The sequence below is a fragment of the Tyto alba genome, unplaced genomic scaffold (genome assembly GCF_018691265.1).
Source record: "Tyto alba isolate M040663 unplaced genomic scaffold, T.alba_DEE_v4.0 Super-Scaffold_3, whole genome shotgun sequence".
Classification (NCBI taxonomy): Eukaryota; Metazoa; Chordata; class Aves; order Strigiformes; family Tytonidae; genus Tyto; species Tyto alba.
Genome location: NW_024881304.1, coordinates 17,089,266 through 17,110,398, shown reverse-complemented (window position 1 = coordinate 17,110,398; position 21,133 = coordinate 17,089,266). Strand labels below are relative to the sequence as shown.

At 38.4% G+C, this 21,133-nt stretch overlaps 1 protein-coding gene across 6 annotated transcripts in view; it reads right to left on the bottom strand.

Moving 5' to 3' along the window:
- The window catches only part of CNTN6 (contactin 6), a 148,498-nt gene that overhangs the window by 31,824 nt on the left and 95,541 nt on the right, over window positions 1-21,133 (bottom strand). For all 6 annotated transcript variants that reach the window (XM_032985765.1, XM_032985764.2, XM_032985761.2 and 3 more), the window contains 4 exons: window positions 15,294-15,478; window positions 12,644-12,780; window positions 9,073-9,202; window positions 7,861-8,011 (listed from right to left, as the gene is read on the bottom strand). In XM_032985765.1, the coding sequence (XP_032841656.1) occupies window positions 7,861-8,011; window positions 9,073-9,202; window positions 12,644-12,780; window positions 15,294-15,478 (603 nt within the window). The remainder of the gene's footprint in view (window positions 1-7,860; window positions 8,012-9,072; window positions 9,203-12,643; window positions 12,781-15,293; window positions 15,479-21,133) is intronic.

Below are 21,133 nucleotides of genomic sequence, written 5' to 3'. Positions count from 1 at the left end.
ATGACTTTTCTCCTTTCAGCTGCACATGCCCTTGCTCTCATGTCTTTAGCTCTCATCACCTCTAGCTTCTTGCGCCTGTTGGTTGGGCTACCTGTGGGCTTGTAGGAAACCCTGGGGCAATCCTCACTGGGCTATTGAATTTATCCTTAATTGAGTGATAATACATCACAGAGCATAGAAATTTTATGTCTTTTTAATGCATGAGTAATATTCTATCACTTGCGTGTGTCCTTTAAGCAGCTCTTCCTTTCACTGAAAATTTGAAAAAATTTTTAGTTCTCATAGAAAAGAAGTAATGAAATAGCAGTTTTCTTTGTAATAAAATCCCGTGGCTAAACCAGAGGTGTTAGTATCCTCCTACAAACCCTTCATGCTGGTTAAACATCAGCCACATTTTCCAGGTGCTGTTTTCATGCTTTCACTCACATAACCCTTCACACCCAAAATGATCCCAGAAACTCCTCATTCCTCACGCCTACAGCACAACTGGCAACAGCCCACGTGTCTGTCATCTTAATATCTTATTGCTCCTTTTTGCATCACCTCCACAACATACCTTGACGTGTTATCTCTAATGTTACTCTTCAGTTGAAAACTTTTTGGATCAGAAACTATCTTTTATTTCGTGATCGTGCAGCATTTTTTTTTCATCCGATACTAGTATTTTTGTATGCTATAGCAATACACACCAGAATAGTGGAACGGTAATAAAGTGCATGGCAGTACAACTTGGACTAAAAGAGAAGCACAGAAGGTTGCATTCTCTCATTATTTTTTGTGCAAGCTCCTAATTAGGAACCTTGATTCACAGCCTGCTGAAGTCAATGGAAAAACTCCAATGAGATTAGCTGGCTTTGGATCAATTCCTGAACATCAATCAGAATATGTGCATGAAGCAGGGACAGAACAAGAACTGAAGGGGAGAGAGGGCACAACACTGACATTCACTGGGGTTTAGTTTATTGCAACTCCGTATGACATGGAAGAGTGACAGATTGCTTGGGACATCTCAGCATGTAGGACAGCCCCTCAGAAAGGCTCACCTTAACAAGGTTCCCAAGAGTTGAGTAGGAACAATTTAAAATTGTATTAGAGGTGTCATACAGAAGGGAAATTGTAATAAATTCAGCATCACGCAGGTTGTCATTCTTTCTTATACGTGAGAACATATGGTTCATTTGCTTACTTGATGCTCACGCTATCTGATGTGCTAAACACTATTGCATTAAGTAGTCAGTAATACATGATGAAATTAGGTTTATTGGCTTGTTCCATTATGAAACTCTCCAAGGAGAGGGAAAATAAAGGAAAAGCCCTTTTCTTATGCCTTGCACTCCACTAATATTCTCTGTCTGCTGCCTGCCAGGGTTTCATTGGGTCAAGTAGCAATGGGGGTCCCCCTTCTGCCTTCTCATTACTCTGCAGTGGATTGACTTCAAATGGAAAGATAACAGAGAAAGAAGAAAGGGGAAACCAAAGCAAAATAAGATTAAGAAGAAAAAATAAAATATTGTCTTTTTCTTCACTTCATCTGTGCTCATTCTTCCTTCTCCTTATATCTCCCGCCTCATCTTTCACTCATATGGTTTCCACTCCTCTGGCTTCTCTCAGCTTGGGGGAGAAGACAGAAATAACTGGAAACGTGGAGAACACAAAGGAGGAAAGACTGAAGGTACTTCAGGTCACTCCGAGCCATTTTCTGGCAACCCTCTGGCTGTAAAACTTTTCTTATACTAATATCATTAGTTTTGCTGGATCACCAAACATTTCTGCTCACGTGTACTCACTCTGCAGTGAGTACTGCCATGTTTTATGTTCCTCCTAGATTCAACAATATTATTCAGAAGGAATCATGGGCAAACGCTTGCACACTTAAGCCTACAACCAACACTGAAAACACAAAAATACCACTGCAGTTAGCAAATAAATATTCAAGAAATATATTATAGCTGTCTCTACTAGTCTTTTACAATACCCTCTTTTCTGTTACCTTTCATATAGAAACCAAGACCAGTGTAATCTGAACATAAAATATTTTTAGCTAGAACAGAGAATACTCCTTGCAGCTCTCAGCCTTCCCTTGGGAAGTCTGTAATGATGGGGTTTGTCTGGTTAGCAACGAATATGTAGTAGCAGTATGGCCTGAGAAATGAAAAATCAAAGCAATTCTATACAGCAATTTCAGGTTTTGTAGGAGTTTTCATGTCTTAATATGTAAGTTCAGACCAAGCATGAAAATCAGGCAGGTAACTCCATGCCTTTGATTTTTGTCAATCTATTTGTTAGCAAGGAATAGAACTGATTAATCAAATTTAGCAGATGTGGAATCAATTCCATTGGTTCCCTAAACAACATTAGAATTTTGTCAAGAGATAAGCTTAATTTGTATTCATGTTGACTTACAATGATGGTGTCTAAGATATGTGGCATTGCTCTGATTGCTGATGCCCACACTTCAAGTGCTCTATTTAAAAACTAAAATAGGAAATGAACTTCTTTACAAGTACACAGACACAGATAAGATAGAAGGGTTAAGGCATATCATCAAAGCTATGCAGCTTCTTGTGGTAGAAAAGCAAGAAGGATAAAAATGGAGATACACTTAATCCAGGCTTCAAAAACGAGACTTAAAAAATAAAATAATAGTAATATTAATATCCCATTGCTATTCACCTAGATGCATTGCTGTAGAAAGCTGGGAATAGAATGTTAAGTGCTGGAATAGCAGAAGAAAATATGTTCTATATGAAACTTGCTACCAGCATACCAATGTCTATACTGCTTTTATCTGCAAACAGAAGGTGCATAAAGCAGGGTGGTTGGTGGCACTAAGCAGCATGACAAGCAAAGCTTCTCTTTGCCTGTGCTACTCATCTGGTCTGACTTCAGTATAGGTTGGGATTTTTTTCAGGCACAGTGGATATGTTTCATTCCCCCAGCTTTACTCATCTAAAAGTTAGGCATCTCATTTGAGATGGAGATGCCTGCCAAGAAAAAGTAAATAACTACCTTACACTGCATATTGACTTCAGCTAAATAAAAGTTAAGGGACATCAATCTCCTCCTTTGTTAGTAGTGCAAATTTTGGAATTTTCAATCCATTTTGTCTTGATTCCTCCCCAGGCAGATTTTTTTTTTTTTTTTTTTAAAGACAACGGATATTCTGGAAGGTTTCAGTACAAGCTAAACAAACAGTGTTGACATTCTGGTAATTGAAATGTTTCATTGAAGTTTGTTGAACTGCCCTGACACATTTCTTCTCAAATTGGTTCAAGCTGAAACGCTATTTCACAGTACAATATGTTTTGTCTGTTTTATTTGATTGGTGGATTGAGGACTTCTCCTGTTTACCAATTAATTGCCTTTATTTTTTTTAACTCCCTATTTCTTCGATTCCAAGAGCAGTCACAAGACAGAATTCTTTTCACAAAGAAGAAAAAAAGTTTAGAATGCGTTTAAATGTTCATGGTTTGGGGCTCCTGCTCTGAGCTGGGGAGCAGCAGCAGAAGGGCAGAAGCAGCTGGTGGCCACAAGTGCTCCGAGGGCTGTGGGAGAACGGTCCTGCCCAGGAGAATGGCCCAGCAGTTCAGATGCAGCACCGGGCTGCGAGCAGACCCAGCCCTTCAGATAATGAAACCTACTGGGTGCTTTCCATGGGAGCCCCCTGAATTTGAGGCTCCAAGGGGCAGCTGTAAGACCTCAGCAATTACCAGAGAATTCCCCCCACCCAGAGTGTTAGAAGTCTACAGTCGCAACGTCTGCTCAGTATTCTTTGCATAAGGTTGTTGAAAGACAGCTTTGCATTTTGGTGCTCAGGCATTCTCCCATGTTTCCTGAATAATGGCAATAATTTGAGTATAAAATACCAAAACTAATTTTGGCACAGGAGCGAGAATTTACCATGTAGAGCAGCTTTATTTATGGCAGAGAATCAGTTACCATCCTTCACAGAGATGGGACTGAACTGTGTCCTACAAGCAAGTCTAGGAGCCAACAAGTATTGAACATATTTTATTGACCCCTAAACATACTTCTTGTCCAGTCCCCGGAAAACAATTTAAATTATGAATATTTGCTTGTTACTGATTATTAATGCATGGAAAGTGCTGTATATGACTAATGCATTCTTTCAGCCTACCTCATTTCTTGGTTTTCCCTCAGCTATCCTCCTTTAAATTCTGAGTGGAGCGAATCACATGTTTATATGCATTCACTCAATTCATGGTGAGGAAATAGCACCTCTTTCTGGTAAAGCAAAAGGGGTTCAAATTCCCATTTATTAAAATTCTTCAATCAAAAATAATTTTTATAAAATAAGATTTCCAATGAGGGTCCTGATCCTGAATCCACTGAAGGTGATAAAAAGATTTGTGATGAGACCACTGTCTAGACTTATAAATTTGCTTTATCTAATATATTAATTGTTCCCTTCTACTCTTTCTTTTCCTCAGTGGACACATGAGCTGATAGAAGTGAGAAATGATATGAAGACACCTCCTGTTGCACTTACTGAGAATACATGACATACATGAAAATAGCTCAGATCTATGTCAGACACCACAGGGTGGGAGTTCAGAGCATGACGTTTGTTCTTTTTCATTTCTACATTGAGCTAAAATCTGCAGCACATGCCAGGAAAAAGTCACACATTTGGGAAAGGGCAAGCAAGATCTTTTCAAACAGTTGCCCACTGGACAAGTGGTATTGGTCCCAAAAGCCCATTTTTCAAGACTGATGCAAAGAAGGAGGTTAACCACCCAAAAGAAAACCTGAAGCTGTATTGCTATAGATGATCCAGACAAGCTGATCGGGGGATCACGTGAAGAGAGAGCAGGTAAAAACAGCTAGGATTACCCAGCTGTGGAATTTCTTTTATATTCCTGCAGCCACTAAACTTGAATTCCCTCTCTAAGGTGGCCAGCAGCATGAACTGGAGATAAACCCTACTGCTCAGAGAGTGAGACATATGAATGAGAGCAGAGTTTAGTTATTTCTGAAAATTTTGAAGTAGAATACTCAATGGAGACAGAACATTAAGGCTGGGAACAGTACGCAGACCTGGTACAGGTATGTTAAGGGTTTGTTTTACCATCTAATGTAAAAGTTGGTTGATTTGGGAATTTTTTGAAGGACTTATGCATGTAGTTAAAAAGCAATAAAACATTCTACATAAAGAAGAACATACAAGCTGTTGAAGATCTGGGAAACGATGTGTTTGAGCTGCAGAGAAGATGGGAGAGACAAACAGGGCTGGAGGAAACTGTGCACTAAAAAGGGGACTGAGGACCTTCACCCCTGGGCTGTGGCAAGATTCAGAAGATTATGCTTCAGACTCAGGAAATGTTAAGATATGTTTCAAATAGCAGGGGCCCAAATACTGCAGCTTCATAAACTTAAAAAGGCTTGATAAAAAACCCTCAGAGGAATCAAATAAAAAATATTTCATGGTGCTTTAATTAATATGGGTAGTCTATTAATTAGCTCACTTTTCTTTACGCAGTTACAAACTAAGATAAGTATATAGCAATGTTATCTTCTCATATCAAGAGCTCAGATGATCAGAGAAAGCAGTGACCATGCATGCACCACTACTGGAAGTAAACTATTATGACTGAAAGGAAGAAGGCAAAAAAGAAAGATTATTCTTTCCCCTTAGGGTGGAAAAGGTCTAGTTGCACCATTTCTGACTTATTTTGCAATGTGTCTATCATAGTTTTGCTGTCAGAAACATAAGGGATTGGTATTTCCCTTTTTTCAGCATTTATAATCCAACCAAACAGTTTTTTATAAAAAGCTAGTAAAGGAGTCTATAGACATTATCAATTGCTGCACAATTAAATGGGAGCAGAAATAAGGAAAGCTTTAGTTAAAATAGTTAATCTGTGATGTGTCAGAGTTTAATCAAATATACACAGAGAAAGGCAGAGCAGGTTCCTTCTCTTTTTTATGAGCAAAGATACATGTGATTTTAGTACTTTAATTAGCTGTGTACTTTAATTACTGCCAAACAAATCCTTACTTAATTTTCTGTTTTCTGTCACAAACATCTCTGGAAAAATACTGTATAGATCATTTATTTTGTCTTCTTTAAAACCTTGGCATTAGCTACTCTGTCATTTAATAATCAAAAAGGGTCATAAATTCTACTTTGGACACACTGGTAATAAAGTTTTGCACATGGAGAGTTTAAACACTCCCTTTGCCTCAGTGTAAATCCTGCTCCTTTTGTTTACTCCTGCTAAGCAGCAGAAGGCCGCCTGGGATGCTCAAAAATTACAGCGTGCTTATAATTATTGTTAGTAAATTCATACAGAAGCACAAGTAAATACTGTATGCAGCATGTAAATATTTTTTATAAGCAAATCAGATGGGGAATATCAGGGTACTAGAACCTCAAGATCTAGGCTTAACTATTTAAATTGTAAGTTTTAAGCAGTGCTCTACTTGTTCCTGTTCTCATGCATGTCAGAAAATCCAGAGATCACCTGTGGCAAACCGAACACTGAGCATGTTTTCTACATACTGTAGAGATAGGCTGCGTCTAACAGGACTGAACAGGCATTTTTGCTGAATAGATTGTACAATCAAAATGCAAATAAAGATTTGGCTGAACACTAGTTAGAAAAATATTTTTCATCATTAGCTGAGCAGTAAAACAGAAAATAAACCTGCCATAGCTGAAAATGATGGGGGGGTGGTGGGGCGAAGGAACATTGGAAAGTTCTCTATGCCCTATGGCATGGATTATTTACCCAAATTTTTCTATTTCATTACTAGTACCTATGTGAAATACTTCTCAAATTTACACTTTCTTTCACATATACTTGACCTATTTACTTTTATCCGTATTGTACATTACTGCAGTATGGGATAGGGAAATATTTCTTTACGTCAGAGTCTTGGATAATGTTGTTTTATTGAATTATAATTATTTTAATTCTTATGTGACCCAAACTAACCTCCTCGAACAACTGGTCCTGTGTGCAAAATCTGGTGTTCAATTTCCAGCACTTTACAAATTACTGATTCTGTTTTCCATCTTTGAAAATGATAATGTGCTAAAACAGTTTTGATGTTATATTTGTGAACTGAAAGAGATGCTGAGAAAGATTACAGTTCTCAGACACCGTTGCCTGTTTCATCCATCTGTCTACATTTGTATATGGAAATATCATCACAGTTGTATATTGCGTATACTATTCACAACTTACTCAAGTCAGTAAGTCCCTTTTGATTTTAATGAGTTATCATTTAACTGACATCAGCATGTAATAACGTAGACGGTTTGTGGCAATTCAGAAATAAGATTTTAACCATCAGAGGCAAAACATCAGTGAGGCCCTGCCGAAGACCACACGACCCCACACCAGCGGTGAGGGAGCGTGCCGGTGTGCTGGGGCAGTGGCTAAATCCTGCCTAAGCAGAAAAGACGGAGAATATGGAGGCTGATTTAGCTCTGGGTTATTGTACAACCTGTGCAGCTGTGAAGCAATTATGCCGCAGCCTGGGGGTATATTCCGCTTCCCTGAAGCCTCCACTGATGTCTCCCCTACATGAAGCTCATTCACTCAGCCTTTGCGTGTGGTAACAGCCAGCTCTGAAAGCGTCGCAGCGAATTAACTGCTGGTGAACACAAACGTATGTACCCTACAATCACCCGAGTGTATTCGGCTTGGCTTTGTTCTCAACCGGCTTTGTATCTGCAGAACTGCATGGCCACTGCTAAAGACAAGTAGGCCTCTGGCATCAAAGCTTTCTGTCAGAAGCAATACTAAGCCAGCTGTGTTTCAGTCATGTTTAAATGATATTATTAAAACAGAGAACACCCAACAAAATCCAGCAACTGGTTTATGACGGTACCTTTTGTTCTGGCGCAGAACTTCTGAGCCCTTTCTCCAGTTAATAACTGCTCTGGGAGAAGCATTCGGTTTACAACCAATTGTAACTTCACCTCCAACTTGAACGACCGACATTTTTTTCACAGGGTTTTTGGAAAAATCGGGTGCTGCAGCTAAAAATAGAGAAGTAAGAAGAGGAGAACAATATGAAGCTGGCAAGTGACTAAATGAACTTGTTAAATTCTTCTCTTCAAGTTACACAGTAGCTGAGCCCAGTAATGGCTTTGCTTTTGAGCCTTCTGCAAAAGGACATATGTACCTAACACAAAAAATGTATTTAAGTACCAAATAATGGAATTCATGATACCTGATTTATTATTTATCTTTATTTATGCTGTTTCTAAACTGTCTGCTCTGACAACCTTTCCATGAGGTTATCTGCAGACTGGGAGAACAGGTCTATCTGTGATGAAGAAGGAGGTTCTTGACCAGATCTATGTCAGCAGGATAAGCATCATATTCCTGATCCCAGCCACATATATCTGTCTGCAGAGAGCATTCAATAACAAAAACAGTTTTTCAATGGCTTTCTCTTTGTAAACCGACACTGCTTTCTGAAAATGTGTTTATTTTTCCAGTAATTAATGTGAAAATTTACTCTTGGAAAAGGAGAAAACACAAGACCTGTACAACACTTAGGTGCTCTTAAAGTCCGCGTTTTACTGGTTTCACTAGTATTTGGCTGTTGAACAAACTTTATATTTGGATATTTGTAACAGAATACTTTTTATAATAGAAGAACAAATTCCATTAGTGATTATCAGAGATGCACATAAAATGAGACTATTTGCTACATGTTATTTGTTTTTATATACTTATTTGCCATATGCTCTTTGTTTATAGTTAAAACTATTTTTTCTGCTTGCTGAAATGACTTTTAAAAACTGCAGAATAACTATTAATAACTCAAAATACTAAGTGAGAAACAGCATTCATTAAACTTGTGTGTATGCGATAAAAAAAGACCACACATGAGATCAGATTCTTCCCCCAAACCAGTTATGAAATAAAATAATATACCCATTCGCATGTGGGTGAAGAGAAAGCAGCAAAAAAATATCAACAGATTTCAACTGCCAGGTGGAATTTTATCTACTGATTTCTTAATTTCAAATTGTTTCAGTGAGTGCCCTGTTATACTCAGCACCTGCTCATTTTAGTGACATTTACTCACCTATCACCCGCAACTCAGCATTGGCATAAATAGTATCGTACTTGTTTTCTGCCACACACTGATAGAGGCCAGAGTCTGACATATTCAGCATAGGTATGATAAGAGTTCCATTTTCTATTTGAATTCTTTCCTGATAAAAGAAAAACAAGAAAAATACAGTGACAGAGCCAATGAGTGTACAATCCCAAAGTTTTTGGTATCACACTGATGCACCTGATCACAATTCAGAAGCAGAAGTGTTATTTTCTTGGAAGCAACGTGTATGAATACACCATCAATACGATGTATACCTTGGCTATACCATAGTGGTTATGTTTTCAGACCTCTTAGCTCCCCAAAATTTGCAAGAACTCCAGGCACATGTTGCAGAGTCCTTGCCTTGGGCAGGCGTGCCCAGATGTTCCAGCTGTGGTGTGCGTTTCTCCGCATTGCTGAGCTGTGGGTGTGTTCCACCGTGAAGCAGATGCAGAATTAGCTACCTCGGGGCAGGTACGGCTGCTCGGCGCCGGGAGCCTGGAGCATCTTCCACACGGCTCCCAGGAAGCAGCACCTGCAGCCCTGACACACGGCCTACCCCCCTCACCTCGTTAGGAGCAATCTGACGAGGATCATCCAAGACGATCAGAAAAGCTCTGCGGGAGACAGAGTTGCTCAAAGAATGGAAACATTTCAAATGATGGAAAACTGTCATCAGATCACAAGTCACAGAAAAATGATCCACCGAAAAAGCTCTACTGAAAGCCAACGCTTTAAAATTCCTATTGGAAACCCACAGGCAGCTGTTCAGATCACAGGGAGAGCATGCTCCTCATGGCTCGAATTCCTGTACACACTAAGCTTCCTCGATGCAATTCTGCTGAAATAGAGGAAACTGCACAGTAGGTAAATTTGGACCAGAGCTTGGGTTTTAGTGGATTAAAAGGAGTTTTATTTGCTCTATTTTGGCAAATAGAAAAAAGCCTGTTTCATGCTACAAGCATAACCTAAAGCTAAATATTTTGTGATTTTACAATTACTAGCCTCTGGAGAAAATTGTAACTCCACTGCAAAGTGTAACACTGAGAAGGAGAAGAGAATAGGTTCCCCCAAACAGATCCGTTTGGAAGAAAACCACAACAGGGAATATAAACTCTATCACCAAATGTAAGACTGAAACAACAGCTACTATTTTTAGTATTATTATTATTATGCTGCTCTTTTAGTCTGACTCTCCTGCCTCTGAAGCAGTAATGGGAGCATACAATATTAGAGTATACAGTACAATCTTTGCCCAACAGACAAAGGCACCTAAAATATATTATTTGTGAACTGCTAAATGTATATAACCTAACTTGTTGAGTTGCCACAGATAAGCCAGTTGCACAGCCTGTTGGGGGAATTTCTCCTGTGGTGCTTGCAGAGGTGGGGAGTGCCACTTACTGAGCCATGGAGCTCTATTTTCCAATACTCTGGCTTTTCCTTGGAGGTCTCCCAACCAAGAACTGACCCAGACCAGCCGTGTTTAGCTTGGAAATTTGACGCAAGCAGAGCCTGCAGCTGTATAACTGGTGTATTGCAAACTATTTAGCAACATTACATTACTCATCCACTGTTAATTTTTTTTGAGGCTCTCGCTACAGATATCTTTTGCATAGTTAGTTTTACCTTCAGGCTGTTTGCTATCCTCTCAATGCATTCTATTTTTACAAACACCCTTTGAATGTAAAACCCCCTTCTGAAGCAACACTTGTGTTTCATACACATGCTGAATTCCCCATCATTCTCTGCAGGCTCTTTTGAGCTATGCAGACAAAGAGGAGAATAAAGCACACCATGTACACAAGCAGGAATAATGCAGGGATGACCAACTAGGTGGTCAGGGAGGAAGGTTTGACAAAGAGTAGACAATATCCTCGGAATCAGCCCCAAGGTGGAAAGCGTCTGGAAGGTATTCATCCTGTGATATTTCCAACAAGCAGGGTGCTGTGACAGACTGAATATTTTATTACACCTCCCTTGTACTTTCACCTCCAAACTATCCATTTTGTCCATTGAGCAATAACATTCAGCATTTTGTTGCCTGAAGTATTCCATCTACAATACACTGTAAGTACTGTGAAAATGTTGGTTGAAAATGTGTCTGTAGAGTGGTTTATTCTCTTTTATTGAAACGATGCAATTGAAGAGTGACAGAATCTAAATATCCCTGCCTTCAAAGAGAGAGAAACTAGACAATCTTGCTTAGGAAGAGGTGACAGTGAGTAGAATGATCAAGTTCAGAAAAACTGCAATCCAAGTAAATCCTGGCTAGCCTTCTCAGATGCTAGTTGGGTTCTGTTTAGGACTAATCCAGCAGAAAATCATATGGATGATTGGACCCCCCCTCCAATTGCTTCAGGTAAGTACTACTGAGTCAAACAAGTGCTGGGTCTGCAACCCAGCAGGTGATAATTTGGCCCATATGTTTTGGAAATTATTCTGTATCTGTTCAAGCTAGACAGAAATTAATCACTGTATTATTTTTTTTCCAGCCAAGTAAAAATGCATTACAGATGAGCCGTGCCATTTTATGCCCGATAGATGCTGAATAAATGCTTAATAAAAAAGGAAAACTTGGCCTCAGCAGAATGCAAATGCAGCAAAGAGTCTCTTGCTACAGAAGTCTTTCTCCATGAGGTCGCCATTGTTGGAAGATTGGAAGACAGATGTGCCAAAGCTTGGCCACCACAGAAATATAATTATATTGCCTGGAAAGAGATAAAGCTGGGTTCTCAAAGACCTGCCTCCCTAAGTATCTGATCAGCTTTCTTAAGTGTTTGAGTTCCAATTGATTTCCCCTCTCCTTCCGCACTCCTACCACTTCACTACTTCCCTTTCCACTTAGGTTGTTCTTTTCCCTTTAAGTGGGATTTTTCACTTATTCACCTTTGCGTTATAACTTTACATGGTTTTCTTTAGTCTATTGTTCCTCTACATAATGCCAGAAAATTATTATCCTAAATATTAACTGATTTTTATAGCTGACTGATTAATTCAGTGAAAGGATTAACATAACGTAAGAACGGCCATACTGCATGAGACCAAAGGTCCATCCAGCCTACAGATTAAGAACAGAAACAGAAAAGTGCAAGTTAACAGGCTGATCATTTTGCAATGCCAGCTCTGAAACACTCTTCCACAAACAGTAAATTGGCATCTTACCAGTTTTCCCAAATTACTGATTAAGTCTACAAATGTATTTAGTGTTTCTGGATAAACCTTTCTTTCACTACCTATCATTAGTATTTTTAAACCCATCCATGCCTACTGCCACATCTTGTAGCAATTAGATACTCTGTAAGATAAACCATATGAAGAAATTGGTGTATGACTATATAAACTGGCAATACCATACATGTTCAATTAAGATGAACTCTGAGAACTGAGGCTTTGTGTTACAAAGAGTTTGTGCCATGGTATTTATTTTTATGTGTTAACCTTTAATGAAGTTTCTGAAAAAAAATGTAATGCACTTTAAAATGAATATCATGACTAAATCATAAAAGAACCAGAAAGATGATCAAGAAAGCAAACAAGATGATGAGAACCTTACCTCTGACGTGAGCGGCTGGCCATTTTTTAACCAACTGTAGGAAGGGCTTGGTTTTCCTTTTGCCTTACATTCCCAAAATAAACTGTCATAGAGAGACAGAAAGGCATTTTGGATTTTTTTATCCCATTCAGGGAGTGCTGAAAAGAATATGCAAACCATTTTAAGCAGGAGAAATGTGATTTTTCTGGAGGTATGCTTCCATTCATTAATTAACGAACTGAGCGAGGCTAATTGCTATTGGTCCAACACATTCTTATTACATCGCAAGTGAATTCTGCACAATTCCCTGGCATTAGACTTCAGAACTAACTTGGGAAAATGTTAGAGATCAAGTGACTAGTAGGAAAGAAGTTCAATTTAGATATTATTAATCAGAAGCAGTGATTTTAGGCACCTGAAATTTTGTACATGTTCTCTGAAAGCAGAGAATCCTACTTTCTGAAAAGCAGTCCTCCTCACAAAGTACTTGGATCTGTGTACCAAAAATAGAAATATCAAAATCACTAGTCAGTAGCTAATAAAACGCATGGGTTGTAAGTATTACCCCTCTGTTTTACCCACATACCTGAGGCCACGGGTCCTTTGCAATTTACAACACAAAAACTACACAGAGGAATTAGGGCTACTCAGATTAGAGTAACACCTTCTGAATACTTGTGGCACACTGACATACATTCATTCCTGCGTAAAAGCAGAATTTGCAGGAATCACCTACAAGCTCTATAAACATCCAACTAAGCACTCAAGGACCGAGCTGAGCAGGAATTAGCTTGAGGCAGGCTGACATTTAGAATAGTTGTGAAGTTATAGATGAAAATAAGACCTTGGGAGAACAACTAGCGCCCACCTAAATTTGGGATAGACCAAAGCCACATGCAAGTGAGATAGTAGGTTGCATCCCTCTGCCTCTAGCATAAGTGGCTGGTATCTTAACATACCGTGAAAAGTTTTTGGCTGGGTTATTAAATCATAATGCTGTAGTCTCCATATGTATATAAATATGTATACACACACATCCATGTAGTAGTTGCATAAAGAAATTTAATTTTAGGAAGAAAATTGTTATCCTTTAAGAAGAACAGGCCTCCCCTTCTACATCATGACCCTGCGGGCAGCTCATGGCTCTGCCCCAGCAAAGTACCTTGAGGTTGTCCAACACTTGATTAATACAAAGCCAATGAGCACCTCCCCAGAATGGGCAAGCATCCGGGATACAACTCACTATGCTTAAAAGTGACTTTAATTTAATGTTATTTTTATTGCTCTCAGAGCCTAAGGCATGGGATCTAGATACTACACAAAGCAGTAGACAGTGTCCAGGAAAGAAACTCTATTTCCTAGAGACAAGCTGCCTACAGAGTTAAACCACCACGGCACAGAAATTATGCAAAAGGAAGTCAATTACATAGATAATATACCAGCCCACTCCTAATATGATAAAAAAATCTCATGCAAAAGCTTCATGAGTGCTGTTTTTATATTTCACTATGAACAGCTATTAATTAATTTACAAAGCACATTTAATAAGCACATTGTTTTAGATTGTATTAACTGATCATAATTTTGTAATTGCCTATGCTGTTATCAATCATATCCAGGTAATCTACTGAACTTAATTTTAATGGAACTGCTTGATTGATGTTCCGCAAGAATTAGTGAGCAATGAGAACAAAAATAACCCCCTAAAAGCAAAGAAATAATTAAATATTGGAAACAGCATCAGACTGCTCTATTTCTGGCATATATCTTGATTTTAGCCATGGCTGCAGGAAACTGGTAGCTTATCAGCAAAACACTGCATCTCTTCCTTATAAGAGGTTTACTTAAAAAAAAAATACTTGCCAAAGTCTTCTCAATTCATGTTAATTGTAGGTTCAGTCTAGTTTTCTGCATTTTTTTTCTCATTGTTGCCTTTTTTTTTTTTTTTTCTCCTTCTCTTTTAAAAGAGTTACGAGGTAAAGAAAAGATCTCTCTTCTTATTCATGTCAAAATATGTTGCTTACCCTGAATATTAACAATGGAACTAAAGAGCATATAATTCACCCTGGCTATGAGGGACCATCACGTGCGACTTGGATCACAGGAAATTAATGCATGCGGGAAGGGAAAAAGAAAGGGAGAACAGTTACACAGAAATATTATTCTCTACTTTTAGACGAGGAGGCGGCAGTGGAATGAGTTTCCCCTGCTTTGTCCTCGTCTGTTTATGGAGCAATACAGTTCAGCTAGAATAGGAGGTGAAATAATCTTACATTTGCATGAACCGAAACCTCATGAATCCTTCCCTGATCTGCATCTGGGGCAGCAAAGCTTTATGCTGCGGTGAGCTATTGAGAGTAAATCTTTTTGCCTGCCCTTAATGTTTCATGTATATGTACCAGGGATTTCTCTCTGCCTCGTATTAACCTTTACAACTTCATCATGGCACAGCCCACATTTTCAATCTGAGTTTTAATGCAAAATACATTTGTTTGCTGAGGATGTAATTCATTGAAGGTCACTGCACACCTCCAATCATTTTTTATTCAGCTTAACCTGAACTACATTTTGTATGTCCGGTAAAGGGGTTAATAGACGCCATCTGCAAAATACATCTGAACACCATCATGCTCTGCAAAAAAAAAAAAACGAAATTAATCAGTCTGCTTACCATAGACAAATAATTGACCTCTTGCAATGTTTCTTCCTCGAATGTTCCCTGCAATGCACTCATAAGAGCCCTCATCTTCTTGTTGAACATCTGGAATCTCAAGAACTCCTTTGGTTTTATTGTGTTCTATTTTCTTTGTCAATGAATTTCCATCAGACCTCTTCCAGCTAATACTAGGGACAGGACTAAATTATATATAAATTATTAGAGAAAAAAAGACAGCATTTGCTATAGCAGAGAAAAGATAATGTGAAATCCTTTCATAAGAGTAATAATATTTTTTAAAAATGAAATTTTTGTTTCTAAGCATAACAGAGAGAGATTCATAAGACTGAGATTCTATAACCTGCCCAACTCATTTAGGGGCACAAGTCCAACAGTGGGACGAAGTCCTCAGTTAATTCTATGATTGCTTCTTAGGACAATTTGGATCTTCCTTCACAGTAAGTCTTAGGGCTCAAACCTGTTTTTAAACACCATGACGTTGAAATAATGTCTTGGAAGTCCTGATAGACACCATAGAAACACTGAATTATTGACTGGTTTCCAGAGCAAACAAATTCCCTGTAGCATTAGAGGTATTTTCACACCTCAAAACAGGAAATATTGGACAAGAATTCAAAGGACCTAAAAATACCAATAAATCTAGGTATAAGAAATGGGGGCCAGGTTAAAGGAGGGCAGACAGACAGTTGAGAGAGGAAGTGGAAAACATGAGACATTGAGGCTGAAAGGAGATAGAGACAAAAGAGAATATTTCTTGTTTCATGCTTTCATAGCTTTCTATCATTTTCATTTATATTTGGATCAATGTATTCTATACAATAGAAAAATAGTCAAGTGTGAAGGCAGCTAATAAATACTTCTTGGTTTTCTGGTAATATCGCAAACCATGCAATCCTCACTTTCATGATCTATCATGTCACCAAAACACTTTCAAACATTAATAGTCTTGGATTTCACAGTTGCTTTCTGTTTCTGCAAACGAAAGTAAGCTGCAATTTCTAAGCAAACATGCAGTTATGTTTTGAACAGCTTTTTACAGAGGCTTTGCTAAATGCTGACTTCTTTTCCATTGGAAGTAGCATCAGCAGCAAACACTCAGTACTGAACTTGAAAACATAACTTTCACAGAAATTAGAAGTGCACATTGCCCTTGCCTGCCAGTCCCCAAGGACTCTGGCCTGCAGTGCTGACTTACAAAGTATTTAGGCTATATCTGCTCACGCCTTCAATTATTTAGGTCCCTGGTTCAAATTCTTGTTTATTGACCAGAGAAATCAAGTCACAAATGCAGAATGGATGAATTACTTAACACAGGTAAATTTAGGCCTAATTTCTGCATTTTAAGTCTGTGGGGCTGTGATGTTCACTGGTTCACCCAAAGCCAGAAGAACCAGGACCCAGGAAAAGTACAAGTACTCAGCAAATTACACAGATTGAACAGCTAGGCAGGTGTTAACTGGGTAACTACAAACATAAAATCAACAGAAATAAACTATATGCAGGAGAATTTACAGCTAGATCGCTCTAACATACAGTGAATAACAATCCCATAAATTTGCTTAGTTCTGCATTTAAGCTTGAAAGATAGGCTAGGTGCACTGGAAGTCTGTAAATGTTTTCCTCGTGCAGGTGGCAGTTCAGCTGGTCAAGAGAGCCTCCAAGCTGCCCTTTCCCCTGCTCCATAAAATAGAAAATCACATTCTCAAGACCACAAATTTAACTGAGGGATCTTCAATTGCTATTTCAGCAGCATAATAATTTCTCTAGCTACCTTACACTTTCCACCATAACTGAACTGCCCGTGAAAATGGTTTGGAACTATAAGCAATTTTCTCCACATTTTAGTGTTAGCTCTGCACTGGTATGTATATATCTGGATAATTCATATATATGTGCACACACAGCTTCTGACTCTTACATGACCCTTCTGATACAGCTGAATAATTTGCTACAAATGAGAGAAACTGGGACATGCCAGACATCATTAACCAGTGAAAGAGCTGGAATGAACCACTGAGATTTTATTCTTCTATTTCCCATTTAGGTTCAAGACATATGTAGTTGTTTAAGCTACAAATCTTTTTGGACAACAGTAGTTGTCATCACCACCTTTATGAATTGTCCTTCATTGAGACCGAAACCTATTTCATATTCAAACTTGCTTAATAGTATTCCTTACGAGGAACTTTGAAAGCACTTGTCTGTTTTTCTCTGTTAAAAGGTACTTTCTCCTCCACAAATCTTGCATGACATTACTCATGCAGAATTTATGTAAACCAAGTTACTTTTAGTTATTTAAAAAAAACAAAATTCAGCTCTAGGTCAGAATAGGTCTGTCCCACAATTGCCCTACTCTAGTCAGGAAAACAGCCAGAGGTATTTTGCAGTCTTGCAGTAGATTGATACAGACTGTTGACAACACGAAGGAGAGCGTGGCTGACTTTTAAAATGCTATTGCATATTAAACAGTGGGTGAATAGCTACTGTATAACAGAAGCATGCAGTGCACTGAACGCCAGAAGCATTTAACTACTTACTTTAAAGGCATCTCTTCTGGTTTTTATTTTTTTGTTTGTTTTTTTAACAAAGAGATTAAAGGAAACTAACAGCCATATGGGAGCAGAAAAACAACAATTAGATGCATGCATTCATTCTCTGCTACCTGTTTTCTCTTAGCGCTGACTAGTCATGAATAAGGAAAGCCTGCACTGACACCAAGGCCAGAGGCAGGGCTCTGTGGAAAAAGGCCCCTTCTGTCAACTTGTCAAGTCAAGTTTACCAAGGTTTGAGTTGAAGACGCTGTCCTGTTTTCCTTATCCATGCCACATACTTATAATGACATCCTTGGGGATGTTTCAAGGCAAACTCGCCTCAATTTTGGCCAAACACAAGGGCACGTGAGATGCACTCCCTGTGATGTTAACTGTAGCAGTATGACAGAAAAACCTCAGAGTTCGGTTCATCAACTTCGCTGTGTGTAAACGCATAATTGCAATAAATAGCTAACAGCCCTTTGTTCTCCTGCCGGGGAGTCTTGCACCAAGTGGCCTAGTTTTGTCAGCAGAGGGGATTCATCTGTCAGAAGAGCAGCTCCTCATCAGCCCAAGCTATAGGTTAAATGATCAGACTGTGGGAGGATCCCTAGCTCAGCCATGTGCCATCATCCATAGGAAGAATCTTCATTATCACAGCACCTTGAGAAGATCCGCATTTTTTCCTTGATTTCATTGAAACTTCATTAACATAGGTTTTCCAACATCTTCAGTCACTGTATTTTGCAGAAGGCAGGGTTTTTTTTTTTGCCAGTTTCACCTTCTTCTGATGTTAGTTTACATTTTTTGTAACCAAGTCTTTTAGCAGCAACTATTACTACAAGCCATATGAAATGTTTCAAGGTTAAAAAAAATGCTGAATTTAAATTTTAAAAAATCACTTTTTGTAAAAAATTATTTTATAAAGTTGATGCTTTAAGTGAAACTGTCCTATATGTAAATGTATACAAAACCCAATTTAATAAATATAACCTTATAAATTTTCATAGGATTATAAATTTTCATAGGATTATGTTGCATAATTATATTCTATCGAATGCCAGTATCTGACATTGTTACACAGACTTGTACCTTCCCATGAAGATTCGAGGTTGTCCTGCAACTGAGGGGTGTTCTTTTTCATTTAGTCACTACCAATAACCAGATTAAAATAGATAACTGTTTGGAGCTAAAAAGTTTGGAACTATAAAGAAACAATGAGTACACTTTTCAAATTTATTACACTTCATAGACAAAGTCTTGCTTTCACCAGAGTAAATAAGAAAACAGTGCATAAATATGAGTGTGTCTTTGTACATAAATCTGCAGCTTATTTGAAACCTTCAGAGCATCTAGGAGTACTAATTTAATTTATATTCTACTATGCAGGCAGCAGAATCACAAAACCATAAGTTACTAACTCAGAAAGAAAAGGCGATGGAAAATATTTTTTGGTTGGTGACAAGTCTTGTCACACTGAACATGAAATTAATTTGTCTGCAGCATTACAGCCCACACCAAGATGAAGGTTCCACCTTTCTGCAGCAAAGGCTCAGCAGCCAGATGATGCATTGCAATGGTGCCTCATCTTCCGTCCTATGCATCTGAGGGCACTTTACAATAAAATTAAACCTACAGCTTTGGTAATGAAGACCATGCCTAGTTAAACAAGTGACACAAAGCTGAGGTTTGAAAGCTGCTGTCAATGTCTGAATCAACTGCTGACACAAGGAAGAATTAGGATCCAAGGGGCATTATAATTAAAGCACTCTAGCTTCTAATCATCCTGATGTATCATTTCAGAAACAGCAAAAAAAGCAGTTTTCCAAAACCTGGTTTTGTGGCTCATTGTCCTGAGGTCACAGTCCACTCACCTTAACTAATGTATGAGAGGATCTCCCAGAGCTGCTTCTCCCTTATCCCTTGGAGTACAAATCTTAAAGTATTAGCTCTATCAGGAACATGGGCTGAAAACAGCAAACTTCACTTGTGGTGGCAGAAGCCATTCATGTATATGTGATTTTAGAATCCCATAGTTGATCCTTTTATAGACTCCTACATATACCCCTTGAGCATATACTAGAATAGCCATCTAATGAAGTGAAGCCTGATATTTGTATGCAAGTTTAGTAAAGATGTCTTTTTGGAACCCCCTTTGTAGCTGTGTGATTATCTACTTATACTAACAGCCTCTAGAAAAACCCTTCCTTCAATACATTTACAGGAATATGTGGGGTCTTCTCATGAAAAATTAATATTCTGCGTTGAAAGAAATCCTGGTTTATGTTATTCACATATGTTCTTTACAACCTCAGTGGGCAATGGCCTATCTTCAGGGATCCTGAACAGATTATTTCCCAATCTTCAAGAAGAGAATGAAGAAAAAAGTAACACAGTTTAATAAATGTGTGTACCTGACATGGAAACTACTTTGCTTATTTTAATTCCAGAAACTGTTCTTATTTGTGTACCACAAAAAAAGTTAATTTGGAGGAAATCTAGAGAAAGAAGCACAGTAACTCAACTGAACATCACACTTTCCATGGTAAGCAATCACCTCAAAGACATAGTGAACAATAATTTAGATGTATGGCATGATTAATATAGCTTGATCCAAAACATGACTTTTAATACTGGCATAGTATTAAACACTGTCAACATAATGAATATTAGTGCAGAACACAAAGCCTCATCTCTTCTATTAAATTGCCACAGGATGCAGTATTTGAAATAGTCAAGCTAGTATTTCATATTTCAGTTTTCCCTCTTTAAAAGAAGTATACAGTGCATATTTTTTTTTTGCCTGTTCAGAATCCCCATGCCAATCAGACAGTTGCATGCTACTTGCATTCCTTTTTGCCCAGTTGTATTTCCATCACAGTGAGGACTAATTTACTTTTCAAAAATCTTCTTTACTCTTCAGGGTCCCTCTTCTACAAAACCGGATCCAGAGTCAAAAGCTGGCCCAAGCTGTTTTGTCCATTCAGGATCCATCATTCCAAACTGACTCTTTGGCTCCCTTATATTTATTTTCCTCAAAACAAGCAAGAGTTTATGACTGGTCTAAAAGACCATTTGTGCGAGTCAGTTGTGATACTTTAATGTAAAATGCAAAAAGAGAGCTTTGCAACAAAGCTATGTGGGATACGCCTATCTCTGGGTGTCCCACAGCCCAGCTGAAGGAACGTTTCTTAGGCAGCTTTGAGTTCCCCCAGGTAAAAAGGCATCTTAAAACTCAACCATAAATCTGGCCCCTTGTACTTGCGTTTTAAATGTGGAAGTGATTTTTGAGCAAGGTCCAAT